This window comes from Hemitrygon akajei, chromosome 15 (assembly GCF_048418815.1).
Source record: "Hemitrygon akajei chromosome 15, sHemAka1.3, whole genome shotgun sequence".
Taxonomy (NCBI): Eukaryota; Metazoa; Chordata; class Chondrichthyes; order Myliobatiformes; family Dasyatidae; genus Hemitrygon; species Hemitrygon akajei.
Window position 1 is genome coordinate 39412704 of NC_133138.1, and position 17562 is coordinate 39430265.

General features: G+C 43.4%; 1 protein-coding gene across 1 annotated transcript; it reads right to left on the reverse strand.

Annotated features, from left to right (window-relative positions):
* Nucleotides 1-885: 885 nt before the first annotated feature.
* On the reverse strand, nucleotides 886-4029 carry LOC140739257 (protocadherin gamma-C5-like). The gene has a single exon (XM_073067400.1). It carries the CDS (start codon nucleotides 3860-3862, stop codon nucleotides 1478-1480), a length of 2385 nt encoding a protein of 794 aa, XP_072923501.1. The 5' UTR covers nucleotides 3863-4029; the 3' UTR covers nucleotides 886-1477.
* Between the last annotated feature and the right edge of the window lie 13533 nt (nucleotides 4030-17562).

A 17562-nucleotide genomic window follows, 5' to 3' on the forward strand; every position in this document is an offset into this window, starting at 1 on the left:
TTTATGCAGATAAAGTCTTCGTCAAGCTTCACCTTTTCAAAAAGCTCACTCCAACTTGCGCGACGCAAATTCACACGCGCAAAGTCATGCTAACCATTTCATTAAAACATTTCCATTCCAAGTGCTGGTAGACTCTTTCTGTCAGAAACCCCGCTCGCAAATACATTCACCAGTGATGTTAGGATCACTGGTGTCCAGATCGCTGGTTTGCTCTTCGTACAATGTTAGCTAGCTTCTGATGCATCACACCGGATAAAAAGGACAGAAATATCTTCGCGAGGTCCGATAATTTCTTCGCTAGCTTCTCTCCCCCCCTCCCTCCCCCCCCCCCCCCCCCCCCGCAATTTACAGGTAAACGCTGTATCTGGCTATGGGAATTGATCCTTTTAATATGCTTTAAACGTAACTTCGAAGATTTGCATTGCTTCTTGAATGCTTCTTGAAAAAAAAAGAGATCGTTTGACAGGAGCAAGGTATAGATTTGCATCACATTCCATTCATTGGATCATGCCAAAGATGCAGAAGTCGTTGTAGGGGACAGAATAACAAAGTAGAAGTCGAAAGTGGACATAATTTGAAAGAACCAAAGAAGCTTGGGTAACGAAATCTTGCTGCTACTCGTAAATTCCAATCACTTTGATACACAATAGAGTGGGATGCAAGAAGCATCGAGATTGTCCTTATACTTTTTTTATATAGGAGAAGGGATGAAACCTGTTTGAGAATGGATCTCTTTTGCGAATGCTGCCATATCACAAACCCTTGCTGTTAAAGTTGCATATTACGGAACAAAAGAAAACAATATACTTCAACTTAAATCCTACGATTCCTTTTATGTTTACTCAATTGCACGAACAATATCAAACATAGACTTGGTTCCATCCATCGTGTCCTCGCATTCTCTGATATTTTAACTAAGTTATTTGTTATTGTAACTAGTCTGACCAGCGGCTCCGGATTTGAAATAAATAAAACTGCTGTTTTTGACTCACAGGAACAATCTGACATGCTGAGTGCCTACAGTATATTGTTTACATTTCAGATCACATTTATGCATTTTTGGCTCTATTGTTGAACTGTGAAATTAAATCATTTCTCGGGAATGCATTTTAATGCGTCCACATACAGTATCTTTATAACTCAGTTATTAAATATCACAATTCAAGCGCATATTTGAAACCTGGCCCCAAGATGCGTATGCATAACAGACCCAATCACAAACAATTTGTTAACAACATTCAGTGGCAGTTAGTAAGATTCTCTTTAGAGATAACAGATGCCAATTTCATACCACTAGATTACAGGAAAGTTTATTTTTGATTATTGTAGCAACTGTATTCCTCCTCAGCTGAAAGACAACAATTGCAAAGAGGGAATATTTTCTGATATATTTTACTGCAATAAACCACATTGCAGAATTTAACAAAAGTAAGCGCACATACACTGGGCATGAGTTGATGTTACACGTCCCTGTAATTTATTCTTGAGCCTGAGAGGTGGGAGGGCCGCATGGCTTCAAGAACAGGAAATCGCTCTTTGCTGATTCTGGAGACAAACAGACTGAGTACTGTGGCAGTCCTGGCACACGGACTACTTGATCAGTACCAGGATAGCGTAAAGTTTCCTCCATGACAGATCTTCGATTAATCGTGTCATGCATATTTCCAGGTTTGTAACAATAACTGGTGGAAGTAAACTCTTGGGTGATATTTCTGTCCTGTTTACATTTGATGCCAATCAGCAGAATGATTATGAGAAGAAAGACAATGGAAGTGCAACTGAAAATAACCAATAAATATAGGTTTAGGTCGGAGGAATACTCGGGTCTTCCTACTGAAATATTACTTTCGGTGACAGTATCGGTGCTGTTCTGCAAAATTGTAATGTGAATCTTAACCGTGCTGGATAGATTTGGCTGCCCGTTGTCTTTTACCAGAATGTCCAAAGTTTGAGTGATAAGATCCGACTCCAAGATATTCCGCGCAGTTCTGATTTCGCCAGTAGTCTTGCCAAGGATAAACAAACTGGGATCTGTAGTTTTCACCATTTGGTAAACGAGTCGCGCGTTCTGACCAGAATCTGCATCTGTAGCCAATATCTTAGACACTAGGTACCCTTGGCCCGCTGATTGGGGCAAGAGCGTCATGGGCGATGAGCCACCCTGTCCAGAAGGTGAAACAATTACTGGAACGTTGTCATTTTGATCCAGGATGATCACGTTAACTGTTGCGGTACTGCTCAGCGGGGGCACTCCAGCGTCACGGGCTTGAACATAGATCTGAAAGCTTTTGAGTTCCTCATAATCAAAGGAGCGCATTGTGTAAATAGTACCGTTCATAGAGTTAATGCTGAAGTACGTGGACACTGGCGGGTTTTGGATATGATTCTCCAGAATAGAGTAAGAAACATAGGAATTCTGTTCCAGGTCAGGATCAGACGCAGTTAATGTGAAGATCGATGAGCGAGGTGCATTATTTTCAGTCAGGTATACGTTGTAGGACAGATCGGCGAAACGTGGGGCGTTATCATTTACATCAGTAACTGCAATATGGATGGTTTTATTCGTTGACAGTGGAGGTGACCCCAAATCCCAGGCTGATACAAATAGTCTATACTCAGACATCGTTTCACGGTCCAACATTTCACTTGTAATTAATTTATAATGATTGGATGATGTTTGCAACAGAAACGGGACGTTCTGTTGTATTTCGCAGCGCACTTGACCGTTCTCTCCAGAATCACGATCAATAACATCAATCAATGTGATTAAAGTTCCTGGTGGAGCATTTTCTGGGATATGGTTTGTCAATGTCTTCACTTTTATCTCTGGTGCGTTGTCGTTGACGTCAATAACTTTAATCAGTACTTTGGAATGTCCGGTAATCGCAGGACTCCCGTGATCAACAGCTTGAATATCGAGTGAATAGCTGTTTGTTTCTTCAAAATCTAAAGGCCCTTCAACTAGAATCTCCCCAGTTTCCGGAACCAAACTGAACACCCCATGCACTCTTTGTGAGGATATTCCACTAAAAGAATATAACAATTTAGCATTGAGCCCTTCGTCCAAATCCGTTGCGTTAACTATCGTCACTACAGTACCTTGTGGTGCATTTTCCTTTATGCTGTTCCTGTAAACATCATGCTCGAATACAGGTGGATTATCATTAAAGTCTAGTACAGTAATGAGAATCTGAGCTGTTCCGGTTCTTTGAGGGATCCCTCCGTCCGTAGCCGTAAGCACTAACTGAAAGGATGACTGCAACTCTCGGTCCAAGGATTTCTCTAACACCAGCTCGGCAATTATAATACCCTCCTCGGTTCTCCGTGTCTCAAGCCTAAAGTACTCACTCGAACTGACTGCGTAGTCGGCCACTGTATTTATTCCAATGTCGGGGTCTTCCGCGCTCTCGAGACGGAAGCGCACTCCAGGAGGAATGACTTCAGATATCTGCAACGGAATACTGCTATCCCGGAATGTAGGCGAGTTGTCATTCACATCAGAAATCACTAGCTCCCCGCGATGCACCTCCAAGGGATTTTCGAGTATTATTTCAAAGGGTATACTGCACATATCCGATTGCCCACAAAGACGTTCCCGGTCAATTCTTTCATGAATAGACAAAACCGCATTTTCTAAACTAACCTTCATGTACCGGCCTCCGTCATCAGAGCTGAGTCGAAATTTGCGAGCGGAGAACTGTCGTACATTCAGTCCCAAATCGTGAGCGATATTCCCAACAAATGTCCCTTTTTCCATTTCCTCGGCAATCGAGTATCTAATTTGCCCGGAAATTCGACCGGGGGCACACACGATAACAAAGGATGCAATTGCAGAGAGGCTTAACCTGAATGCGTTCGCCATTGTTCCGCATTCAATTAATTTACAAAACCAGGCCTCGATTAATTACACCGTCCTTACTGCAAAATGCACAACGCATGCATATAAACCCGAATCTAAACAGACAGGAGATTATTTTCTGCCTCAACTTGACTTCCTAGTCTAAACGCACTCAATAACCGTCTGCTTTCTTCGACTCTGTCCTTTTATTTGAGGTCTGGGAGGGGCAATAGATCTATCCGTGGACTTGAGCTTCTCATTGGTAGACAGCGACACAAGCAGTTTTTTTCAACAATTGCAACTGCAGTTCTTAAAGCTGAGCAGCAATTCTAAATATTTTAAGGTGTACAACCATAAAATGTAGTTGTTGATAAAATGATCCATTCAGTATTCTTCTCAACATTATTCTCCGTTAATCAGAACACCAGCGTTTAGAATGATTTTTGGCCTAACGTTTAACACGTCCTTTATATTCACTCGGATCCAATATTTCAAGAAGGAATATGACAATATGCTTGCAATTATACTTGTTTTGGAGTCTGATAATCCCGGTTAAGGGCAGTAATGTAATAAGTTTTACTTAAATGTCTTTTCTCATTTCATCTGGAGTGCATTGTTATTGATTATTCTCAACTCAAGCTGTTAAAACCTGAGACACGGAAATAGCCAAGTCCACTCATATCTCAATTGGAAAGACCTCAAACTATTTTAGTGGTGTGTAATACTGCGGCTTTTTGATAATTGCATATATATTGCGGTGTTGCCTAATTGTAATTGATTGGGGTACTGTGCAGACGCAACAGAAGCGTTCCTGCGAACGTCAGGTGAAAAGCGTTAAAAAACCAGGAAGATTTTTTTCGGCGGGAGACGTTGAGTGGAATACTGCACAGACGCGTAGGTCCGGCGAATAACTTTTAAAACTCCCTCTCTCTACCGCCTAGCGGAGCGGTCGTTATCGGAGTAGTCTGGGGCGAAGTACTGAGCCAAACAGTCAACAAGATTTCAGTGAAAACAGGTGATGGCCAGGTAAGTAGGCAAGTTCATTACTTATTTCTTATTTAAATCTTCACAGTATCGGTGTCTGTCAACAGACCTGATCTGTGATTCAGATGTGCGATTTCCAGCCACCTCGATAGCCACATATGCACATGATGTATTAAGATACAGCTCTTTATAGACCGTCTTAGGGAACTGGAGTTGTAGCTCGATGATCATCTGTTTGTTAGTGAAAGTGAAACAGTGATCGACAGGAGCTACAACGAGGTAGTCTACTGGAGACAGGGAAAGTATTGACTGTCAGGAGAGGGAAGGGAGAACGTCCGATAGTGGTGAGCAAACCTATGGCCGACCCCTCAACAGTATGTACCACATTTTTGGTACGGTTCGGAGAGGGGAGACCTAGCTGGGGAAGCAATAGCAGCCGTGGCTCTGGTACAGCGTGTGGCCTTCTGAGAACGGTAGGGAACAGAAGAGAATGGCAGCCGCAATGGAGACTCCATATTCCGCGGGACAGACAGACGATTCTGTTGACGTGAAAGGGAAATGCAGATGGCAGTTTGCCTTACAGGTGCCAGGATCCGCGATGTTTCTGAACACGTCCACAATATCCTGAAAAGGGAGGGTCAGCAAACAGAAGTCGCGATACATATTCATACCAGCAATATACGTCGAAAAATGGAGGACATTCTGAAGAAAAAAAAAGAATGCAAGGAGATAGGAAGGAAGCTGAGAAACAGGACCTCAAGGCAGTAATCCCGAAATTACTGCCTGTGCCATGCGACAGCGAGGATAGGAATAGAACAACGTGACAGATAAATGCGTGTTAGAAGAATTGGAGCACGTTCGGGGTTTTCAGATTTCTGGGTAATCGGGACCTTTTCTGGGATAGCTGTGACTTGCACAAAATGGACAGGTTGCATCTGAATCTGAGGGGGACCAATATCCCTGCAGGCAAACATACTAGCGATGCTGGGTATGGTTTAAATTAATATGGTAGGGGAAAGGGGCCCAATATGACAGAGCTGAGGATGAGCCAGCATATTTACAAGCAGATGGTTGATGTAACATGAATGTAAGGAATGCCATGCCAATGACCCGGTACAAATGCAGACAGAGCAAATAGTTAAATTGTATCCCAGATGCAAAATTCGAAAGTGAGAATTCAGGAATGCAGGTGAGGTATTTAAATGTGAGCAACATTGGCACTATGGTGGAGTATCTCATGGCGCAATTAGAGATTGGTCGATATGATATTGTGGGCGTCACTGAGTCGGGACTAAATAAAGACCATAGTTGGGAGTTTAACATCAAAGGATATACTTTTTATCGAAAGGAGAGGCAAGAAAGCATAGGCCTTGGCAAATGGCTCTATTTTAAGATATAGACTTACATCTTTAGAAAGAGGTTATAGAGGGTCGAAAAGCGTTTAATCATTGTGGATAAAGCTAAGAAAATGCACGGGTAAAAATCAATTATGGGTAGCATACATAGGCCTCCAAATTGCTTCCTTGATGTGGGGCTGGGACTGCAAAGGGAGCTGGAAAAGGGATGTAATAAGAGTAATTACGCATTGTAATAGGGGGCTTCAAAATGCAAAAGGATTGGGAAAACCAGGTTGGTTTCGGATCGCAAGAGAGCGAATTAATGATTGGCTACAAGATGGCTTTTTAGATTAGTTTGTGCTTGAGCCTACTTGGGGAAAGCCTGTCTTAGGTTGGGTGTTGTGTAATTACCCAGAAATTATTAGGGAGTTTTTACTAAAAGAAACAATAGGAGGCAGCGTCATAATATAATTTTCATTCATACACCTTACTGAGAGGGAGAAGCACGTTACTGTATCAGTATCGCAAAGGAAGAAAGAGAATTGGAAAGGCATGAGAGAGGAACTTCCTTGGATGGATTAGTGGAGGATACTGGCCTGAAGGACGGAAGAGCAGATATGGCTGAAGATTCTGGGAATAGTTCAGAGGGCGCAGGATAGATATGCCCCACAGAGGAAAACGTTCTCAAATGGTCGGATCAGTCATCTATAGCCGACAAGGGAAGCTAAGGACTGCATAAAAGCCAAGGAAAAGGCATATAACGTAGCAAAGGTGAGGTGAATTTAGATGCTTGGGAGGCTTTTAAAATCCAAGAAAATGCAACGAGAAACGCCATAAGAAAGGAACAGATGAAAAATGATAGCAGACTAGCGACTGATATGAAGCAGGATACCAAAAGTTTTTTTTTCGGTTCTGTAAAAAGTAAAAGTGAGGTGAAAGCTGATATTCGATCACTGGAACATGAGGTGATGAGGTAGGAATGGGGGGGGGGGCAAAGAAATGGTAGATGAATGCAATAGGTAAACTGCAACCTTCGTCAATGTTAATGGCGGTGGCAGTGTTCCAGAGGTCTGTGACTGTCAGGGAGCAGGATGAGTGGATTTGCAATTGCAAATGAAAAAATTAGGCAAACCCAAATGTCTTAAGTTGAATAAGACACCTGGAACAGATGGAATACTTTCCAGAGTCCTGAGAGAGATAACTGAAGAGACAACGGATGCTTTGATCATAAACTTTCAACACTCATTTGATTCTGGGATTGTCCCGGAGGCCATCAAGGATGCAAAAACTACTCCACTCTTTGAGAAGGGGGGAAGGCAAAATAAACGAAATTATAGAACTTTTCAGTGGTTGGGTACGTGTTGGAATCCATTATTAAGTTTGAAGTTTTGGGGGTACCTGAAGACTATTGATAAACTATGTGAAAGTGAGCATTGTTTCATAGAACATAAAACATAAAGCATAGAAGTCTACAGCACATTACATGCCCTTCGCCCACAATGTTGGTCCAACAATGCAACCTACTCTAGAACCAGCCTCAAATTTCTCTAGAGTGTAGCCGTCTATTTTTCGATGCTCCGTGTACATATCTAACAGGCACATAAATGATACTTTTGTATCCACTTCCACTACCGCCACTGGCAGTGCATTCCACGCACCCACCCACCACTCACTGTGTGAAAATCCTACCCCTGACAGCGCCTCGGTACCTATTTCCAAGCGGCTTAAAACTATACTCACTTGTGTTAACCATTTCTACCCTGGGAAAAAGCATCTGGCTATCCACGCGATCAATGTCCCTCATCATGTTATACACCTCTATCAGGCATTTCTGATCCTCTGACGCTCCAAGGAGAAAAGCCCAAGTTCACTCAACCTATTCTCATAGATCACACCTTCCAATCCAGGCAACGCCCTTGTAAATTTCTTCTCCACTCTCGCTATACTATCCGCATCCTTCCTGTTGTGAGGTGACCAGAACTGAACACAGCACTCCAAGTGGGATCTAATCAAGGTCTTCTACACTGTAGCATTACCTCATAGCTATTGAACTCACTCCCAAGGTTGATGAATGTCAACACATAATACGCTTTCTTAACAACATTGTCAATCTGTGCAAGAGCTTTGAATGTCCAAGGACACGGACCCCAAGATCTCACAGATCCTCCACACAGCCAAGAGTCTTACCATTAATATTACATCCTGTTTTCAAACTGGACTCACCAAAACGAAACACCTCACACTTAACCGGTTGAAGTCCATCTGCCACTTCTCAGCCTAGTTCTGCATTCTATCGACGTCCCGCTGTAACCACTGACAACCCTCCAGGCAATCCACACCACCCCAACCTTTCTGTCATCAGCAAACCAACTAACCCACCCTTCCACTTTTTCATCCACATCATTTTTTTTAAGAATCACAAAAAGGAGGAGTTTCAGAACAGATTCCTTCAGAACACTCTGGTCACCGAATTCCATGCAGAATTAGAACAATTTACAACCACTCTTTGCCTTTTGGGGCAAGCCAATTCTGGATCCACAAAGCAAGATCTCATTGGATCCCATGCCTCCTTACTTTCTGAAGAAGCTTTGCATAGGGAACGTTATCAAATGCCTTACAGAAATCCATATACACTACATTACCTTTATCAATTGTTTTGTTACATCCTCAAATAACTCAGTCAGACTCTTAAGGCATGACCCGTTTTCGACAAAGCCATGCTGACTATCCCTAATCAGATTATGTCTTGCCTCGCAGGATCTTCTCCAACAACGTGCCACCACTGAAGTCCGACTCACTGGTCTATAATTTCCTGGATTAAGTTTACTCCCTTCCTTGAACAAGGGAACAACATTTGCAAACCTCCAATCTTCGGGCACTTCTTCCAAAGCTATTTATGACGCAAAGATCATTGCAAGAGACTCAGGAATCTCTGCCTACGACTCCCAAGTAGCCTGGGTATATCTCATCCGTTTCAAATGACTTATCTAACTTAATGATTTTCTAAAGATCCAGCACATCATCTTTCTTAATATCAACATGCCAAAGCATTTCAGTCCGCTGTAAGTCATCCCCAGAATTGCCAATTCTTTATCCCTGGTGAATTCTGAAGCAAAGTATTCATTAAGTGCCTCCACTCCATACTCCGGCTCCATGCACACGTTTCTACTATCGCACCTGATTGGTCCTATTCTCACACTCTTGATCCTCTTGCTCCTCACATACTTGTAGAATGCCTTGGAGTTTTCTTTAATCAGGCCCGCTAAGGCTTTCTCACGGCGCCTTATGGCTCTCCGAATTCCATTCTTAAACTCCTTCCTGGTAGCCTTGCATTTTTCCAGAGCTCTAACCGTACCTAGTGGCTTGAAACTTTTGTACGTTTTCTTTTCTTGGTAACTATATTTCATACATCCTGCGTTCACCATTGGTGTTTAATGCTACCACCATTTCCCTGCCTCAATGGAACATACATATGCAGAACTCTATGCAAATGCCCCCTGAAAATTTGCCTCATTTCTGCAGTGCACTTGATTTTGAGAACATCTTCTGTCAATTTATGCTCCCAAGTTCCTGCCTAATAGCATCATATTTCCAGTACCCCAGTTAAATGTTTTCCCAAATTGTCCTATCCCTCTCCCGCGCTATGGTAAATAAGTGATCTGACCCATGATCAGGTTGATTTCCCAATACCAGATCAAGTTCAGCCTCTCCTCTAGTTGGCATATCTACATAATGTGTCAGGAAATCTTCCTAAGCACAACTAACAAATGCCACCCCATCTAAATCCCTTGCGCTAAACAGATGCCAATCAACATTAGGAAATTTAACATTACAACCATAAATTATTTTCCGTTCCAGAATCTGCCTCACTATCTGCTTCTCGATATTCCTAATACTACTGGGGTTGGAGGTTTATAAAAAATCACCCAATAGAGTTATTTCCCCTGTCCTGTTTCTGTACTCCACCCACACTGACTCAGCAGCCCATCCTTCCGCGGCTTTCACCTTTTCTACAGCCGTGACGATATCCCTAATCAGCAATGTCAACCCCTAATTCTTTTGCCTGCCTCTCTGTTTCTTTTGAAGCCTGGCACATTCAGTAGCCATTCCTGCTCCTGAAGCATTCAAATCTCTGTAATTACCACAACGTCATATTTCCACTTACTGATCCACGATGTAGGTTCATCCGCCTTGTTTATAATACCACTTGCATTAAAATAGACACATCTCAAACCATCAGGCTGAGTACATCTTTGCTCTAACATCTGCCGATCCTCCTTCATAGACTCCTTGGACTTGCAGTATTGCGTACCGTTTTAGGCTCCTTATTTTCGAAAGGATATAATGACATCGGAGATGGTTCAGAGAACATTCACGAGAATGATTCCAGGAATGAAAGGGTTACCATATGCGTAACGCCTGGCAGCTCTTGGGCTGCATTCCCTGGATTTCAGAAGAATTGGGTGGGGGGGGGGGGGGGCGGGATCTCATAAAAAACATTTCGAATGTTAAAAAACCTGAACAGATTAGATATGGCAAGATTATTTCCCATGGCACTAGAGTCTAGAGCAAAAGGGCACGATTGCAGAAATGAAGGACCTCCATTTAGAACAGAAAAGTGGAGAATTTACTTTAGTCAGAGAGTGTCAGAGAGTGGTAAATATGTGGAATTTGTTGCCATGAGCGGCTATGAAGCCCAAGTCATTGGGTGTATTTAATGCAGAGATAGGTTCTTGATTAGCTGGGGCATGAACATGTATGGGGAGAGGCAGGGGATACCTGGAAAAATTGGATCAGGCCATGATTGTGTGCGAAGCAGACTCAATCGGCCGAATTCCCTCCTCTGCTGCTAAATCTTATGATCTTATGGTCTTACAAGTTGTCTCTACCTGTGCTTTAAACACCCCATCCTCTGCCTCTTCACTTTGTTTCCTTCCACCCTGCAAATCTAGTTTATATCCTCCCCAATCGCATTAGCAAACCTCCCCGCCAGGTTATTGGTCCCCCTTGGAGTCAAGTGTAACCCATCCTTTTTGTACAGGTCACACCTGACCCAAAAGAAGACCTAATGAACCAAAGATCTGATTTTTTGTCCACTGTTCCAGTTCTTCAACGACGAATTTATCCTCCACCTCATTCTATTCCTATACACCCTGTCGCGTGGCACAGGCAGGAAAACCGAGATTACGACCTTTAAGGTCCTGCACCTCAGTTTCCTTCCGAACTCACTGTATTCTGCTTTGAGGACCACCACCGTTTTTCTGCTTATGCCATTGGTACCAATATGTATCACGACATCTGGCTGCTCACCTTCCCATTTCAGGACAATGTGGACACGCTCAGAAACATCAAGAACCCTGACACCTGGGAGGCAAACTACCGTCTTTGTTTCTTTTTCGCGCCCACAGTGTCACGCATCTGTCCCCTTAACTACAGAATCCCTGATTACCGCTGCCATCCTCTTCTGTTCCCTACCCTTCTAAGCCAGTGGGCGAGAGTCAGTTTCAGATGCAAGGCCACTGTTGCTTCGCCCAGTTGGGTCGTCCCCACATCAGCACTCAAAATGGAGTACTTATTGTTAGAGGGACAGCCACAGAGGTGGTGCTCTCCACTACCTGACACCCTCACTTCCCTATCCTGACGGTATCCTACTTGTCTGGCTCCTCTATCCCGGGCGTGACTACGTGCCTATAGCTCCAGTCTATCACCACCTCACTCTCCCAAACAACCCCAATTTAATCGAGCTACAGCTGCAGTTCCCTAACTCGAACTCTATATAGCTGCGGTTCGATGCATCTGGCGCAGATGTGGTCACCTGGGGGGGGGGGGGGGGGGGGGAGGTGCTGGAAATCACCCAGACATCCCATATCTGACACCCAGATCAGAAAACAGGTCTCAATGCTTGTTTGTAAGATTTTTTTAAAAGGCTACAAAAGTTGAAAAAAAAGAACTGATGGGAATTATGTATCGTCTTCCGAACACAAGCCATGATGTAGGACGTAAACTACAACAGAAGATTGGAACGGCATGTGAAAATGGCAATTTTATGATGGTCATTGGGTAATTCAATGTGCAGGTAAATGGAGAATGTCAGGTAATTGCCAGATTCCAAAGGAGGTAGTCTGTACAATGCCGGCGGGATGATGTTTTAGAGCAGCTTGAGATTGACCTCACAAGTGGAGAGGTAGTTCTGCATAGGATGTTTTGTAATGGACCAGATTTCATTAGGGAGTTGAAGGTAAACAAACACTTGAGAGGAAGTGACCACGAGAGGTTACAATTCACCTTGCATTTTAAGAGGGAGAAAATAAAATCAGAAGTATCGTTATGACAACTGAGTAAAAAGTATTATGCAGGCATGAGAGATGAGCTGGCCAAAGCTGATTAGAAGGGAACATTATCAGGAATGACGACAGAATAGCAATGGTTGCGAGTTTCTAGGAACAACTTAGAAGCCGCTGGAGAGAGACATTCAAAGATGAAGTAGTATTCTAAAGGGAAGATAAAGTAACCATGGCTGACAAGGGAAGTTAACGACACATAAAAAGAAAAGAGAGGGTATATAATGTTGAAAAAAATTAGCCGGAACTTTAAAGACTGGGAAGCTTTAAATAAGCAGCAGAGGCAACTAAAATGGCCTTAATTAAATATTACATGAAATATAAAGTTCAGGGGGTCAATAAGAAATAAGTGTCACGGTGCTAATCAGTTATTCCCTGGTTCCCTTTAAATTTCCTTTGTGTCACGATCGGGACCGTGGACTCCCTATGTTCCTTTCATTCATTGTTTCCACGTGTTTCTTGGGTTCTGTATATAAAGGCACTTGATTCTCAGTGGAACCAGCAGAATACAATGTCCGTCTTACAGATTCTCGGCGCGAGATCGGCACCAGATGTTACCGAAGCAACAGCGAGCCAAGTCACATCGCCGGAGCGAGCCAAGTCACATCGCCGGAGCGAACCAAGTCACATCGCCGGAGCGAGCCAAGTTACATCGCCAGAACAAGTCCAGTCTCCTCACTGAAGCGAGCGCCAGTAAGTTGCCTCTCTCGCCGGGGCTAGAGGCAAAGTACCGCGCTTGAACGAGCCTACGGTTCATTCCTGGGGTGGAATTTATTAGGAATGGTCAGGAAGGTTTCTTGGCACAGTGATAAGCCTACAAGAGGAGAGGCTCTACTTGATTTAGTATTAGGAAATGAACCTGGGCAAGTGTCAGATATCTCAGTTGGAGAGCATTTTGGAGATAGTGATCATAATTCTATCTCCTTTATAATAGCATTGGAGAGGAATAAGAACAGACAAGTTAGAAAAGCGTTTAATTGGAGTAAGGGGAATTATGAGGCTATCAGACAGGAAATTGGAGGCTTAAACTACAAAGCAGGAACAGATGTTCTCAGGGAAAAGTACGGAAGAAATTTGGCAATTTTCAGGGGATACATGTGTGGAGTTCTGCATAGGTACGCTCCAATGAGACAGAGAAAGTGTGGTAAGGTACAGAAACCGTGGTGTACAAGGACTATTGTAAATCCGGGTAAGAAGAAAAGAAGAGCTGTCGAAAGGTTCAAACAACTAGTTAATGATAGAGATCTAGAATATTATTTTCCACTGAGGGTAGGAGATGGGTTAAGGGTGAAGGGGAAATGTTTAAAGGGAACATTGGGGGTGGTGGCTTCTTCACACAGAGTGGTGGGAGTGTGGAATGAGCCGCTAGATGAAGTGGTAAATGCGGACTCACTTTTAGCATTTAAGGAAAACTTGGACAGGTACATGGATGAGAGGTGTATAGAGGGATATGGTCCAGGTGCATATCAGTGGGACTAGGCAGAAAAATGGTGCGGCACAGCCAAGAAAGGCTGAAAGGCCTGTTTCTGTGCTGTAATGTTCTATCTTCTATGGTTCTATCAGGCTAGCAGGAAGGAGGTTAAGACTGAAATTAGCATGAACACAAGGGACCCTGAGAATGCCTTGGCGGACAGGATTAAGGATCACCTCAAGGCATTCTACCAGTATGTGAAGAGCAAGAGGATAAGGAGTGAGACAATAGGGTCAATCGATTGTGACAGTGGAAAAGTGTGTATGGAACTGGAGGAGATGGCAGAGGTACTTAATGATTACTTTGCTTCAGTATTCACTATGGAAAAAAGAACCTTGGCGATTACAGGGATGATTTACAGCGGATTGAAAAGCTTGAGCATGTAGATATTATGAAATAAAATGTGAAGAAGGTTTTGGAAATCATCGTTAGATAACTCACCCGGACCGGACGAGATGTACCCTAGGCTACTGTGGGAAACGAGGGAGCTGATTGCTGAGCCTCTGGCGATAATCGTTGCATCATTAATAGGAACGGAATCGTTTCTGGAGGATTAGAGGGTTGGCACGAAATGGAGGAGAAATAACCCTAGAATTTATAGACGTGAGTCTGAATTCAGTGGTGGGTAAGCTGTTGAAATTCAGAATTTATGTTGCTCACATGTCGCGAAAGGGAGCAGAAATAACCCAAGAAATTATAGACTTGTCAGTCTGAATTCAGTGGTGGGTAAATTGTTGAAAGGCAGGATGTATGAGCATTTGGAGAGACATAATCTGATTGGGCACAGTAAGCATGGTTTTGTCAAGGGAAGATTGTGCCTTACGAGCCTCATTGAATTCTTTGAAGATGTAAGAAAACCTAGTGATGAAGGTAGAACAGTGTATATACTGTATATGGATTTCAGTAAGGCATTTGATAAGGTCGCCATGCAAGGCTCCTTCAGAAAGTAAGGATGAATGGAATACATCCTGTAGCTTCCTGTAGAAGTAGTAGAGGCCAGTTCAGTTGTGTCATTTAAGGTAAAATTGGATAGGTATATGGACAGGAAGGGAGTGGAGGTTATGGGCTGAGTGCGGGTAGGTGGGACTAGGTGAGATTAAGAGTTCGGCACGGACTAGGAGGGCCGAGATGGCCTGTTTCCGTGCTGTGATTGTTATATATGATTGTTATACATCGAGACCTTGTTCTTTGGATCCAAGTTAGCTTGCCAATAGAAGGCAAACTCTGGTTTTAGGTGGTTTGTATTCTATATGGATTTTGGTGACCAGTGGTGTTCCGCAGGGATCTGTTCTGAGGCCCATCCTCTGTGTAATTCTTATAAATGACCTAGATGAAGAAGTAGACGGGCGGGCTGGTACGTTTGCTGATGACACAAATGTTGGGGGTGTTCTGGATAGTCTGGGAGTTGTCATAGGTAAGCATGATCTCGAAACGATGCAGAACTGGGCTGAGAAGTGGCAAATGGACCTCACCCAGATACGTGTGCAGTCGGTCATTCTGGTAAGTGAAATTTGAAGACAGAATATAATATTAATGATAAGTGTATTTGTGTGAGAGTACTTGGGGGATCCGTGTCCATAGGACGCCAATTCTGTTACAAAATCTCTCCTTGTAATCATGATTATTGAGGTGCAGAGAATCTGTATTTACAAACAGGTAACTTCTATTGTTTCAACTAAAATCACGTGGCTTCACAAATTGTTTCCGAGTGCGCCCTCCTAGAATCCGTGACCCTTCATGAAGAGAAAAGGTATTACATGGGAAAGAAGTCTACGTTGGCCAGCCGTTCCTCGTGGTCCCGATCTCCACATGTCCGTGGGGTCTTCCTTATCCGCGATGGTTTGATTCTGCCTGCTTGAGAGCTATCGCCCCTGCGTATTTGAGCTCCCGAGTCTTATACTGTTGCTTATTAATTGAACTATTCGATCTCCCACCCATTCCCTCAAGTTCACCTGACCTACCAGGGTCACCTTCTTACTGGTCATTGTACAGGCCTACAACCAACACTGTTTCTTGGTTCTGCCCACTCTAGCCTTGTGTATTCGCGTATTTGCACTCTGACTGGTTCAAATCAGTTAAATGAGGCAACCCAGACAGAGTCTAACGATATTACAGATTGCAGGTCTGTCATTTTACATAGCAAGTAGCTACTGCTCTGAGAATTATCTCAGTTTATTACTCTGATTAGACTGTTCCAGAGCAAGAATCCGTTTAGAGTCCACAAAAAGGTGGGAAAAAAGACAACCTGCTTGTTTGCCTCCCCTGTCACTGATTGCACTGCAGTTTCTTCAGGCCAACAGATCGAATTCCATCGTAAATACACGCTCGAACTTGGCCTCCATCGCAGTCTGTCCCGAGCATTCTACAGATTTACTACCTGTAGAAGAAAATCCTCCTTACCTCTGTTATAAAGGTGTTCCCCTCAATTTTGCGGCAGTGCCCTCTACTTCTGGATACCCCCACCAGAAGAAATATCCTCCCCACATCTACGGAATCTATTCCTTCCAATATTCATTAGTTTTAAATGAGATGATCCCGCATTTTTCTAAATTCCTGTGTCATACCCGTGAACATCCTTTGGACTCTCTCCAACGACAACACATCCCTTCTGAGATATGCAGCCCAAAACTGTTGACAATACCCTCAGAGCGACCAGACGCTTTTCGAAATCCCAGGGACGCGGACAAGAAGACGAGCGTGTCTTCTGGATTGAGGGGTTTCACGGCTCTGTGTGACGGGTTGAAGTGTCGCGGGAGAGAACATAACATCGGGAACGAGGGATCGGCTGCCTGAGTGACTGTACTCGGCGAATCTCCGTCTCTCTCCATTTTACTGCTAATCAGTCTTTATTGGCTGCCCTTCTTTTGCATGCATGGTAGGTGGAAGGTGCTGGGACGTTTTTTTTTCGTGAAAGTGTGGGGGTTGAAGTTTCAATGCTTTCCTTCTGGTGCGTTGGAAGAAGAGATTGGGGCGCTCAGGTGTTCTAACGATTTAACTGTTTTTTTGGGTATCAGTTTTCGCGGAACCGCATCGCCACGCTGCGCTGTCTACACACACACACACACACACACACACACACACACACACACACACACACACACACACACACACACACACACACACACACACACACACACACACACACACACACACACACACACACACACACACACACACACACACTTGCCTCAGTCCCGATGACATTAACGTCTGCTGACTTCCGTTCAATGAAACAAACATTGATTGATGCATTAATCTGGTTTCCATATTGTTCTACAGGACGAAATATAAAAGGAAGCACAGTTTTGTTCTCTGGGCTATAAATGAGAGATAAAGGAGGATTTTATATGAAGAAAGCGTCGACTAAAGTGACCGAATGCATTTGATGTTTTTCCGAAGGCCACTTGAGTGGAATTTTATCAAAGTGCTTCTTACAATCTATGCACATATTACCCATCGGTTTTCTTCGTAATGCTTCACTATGATATTAAATTCGTTTTGACAAACAAGGTATGCCGTAAAGAAAATGTGTACTGCCATGTCGTTAGGAATACAGATGGAAATGTTCTCTTGATAACTGTTTGCAAAACT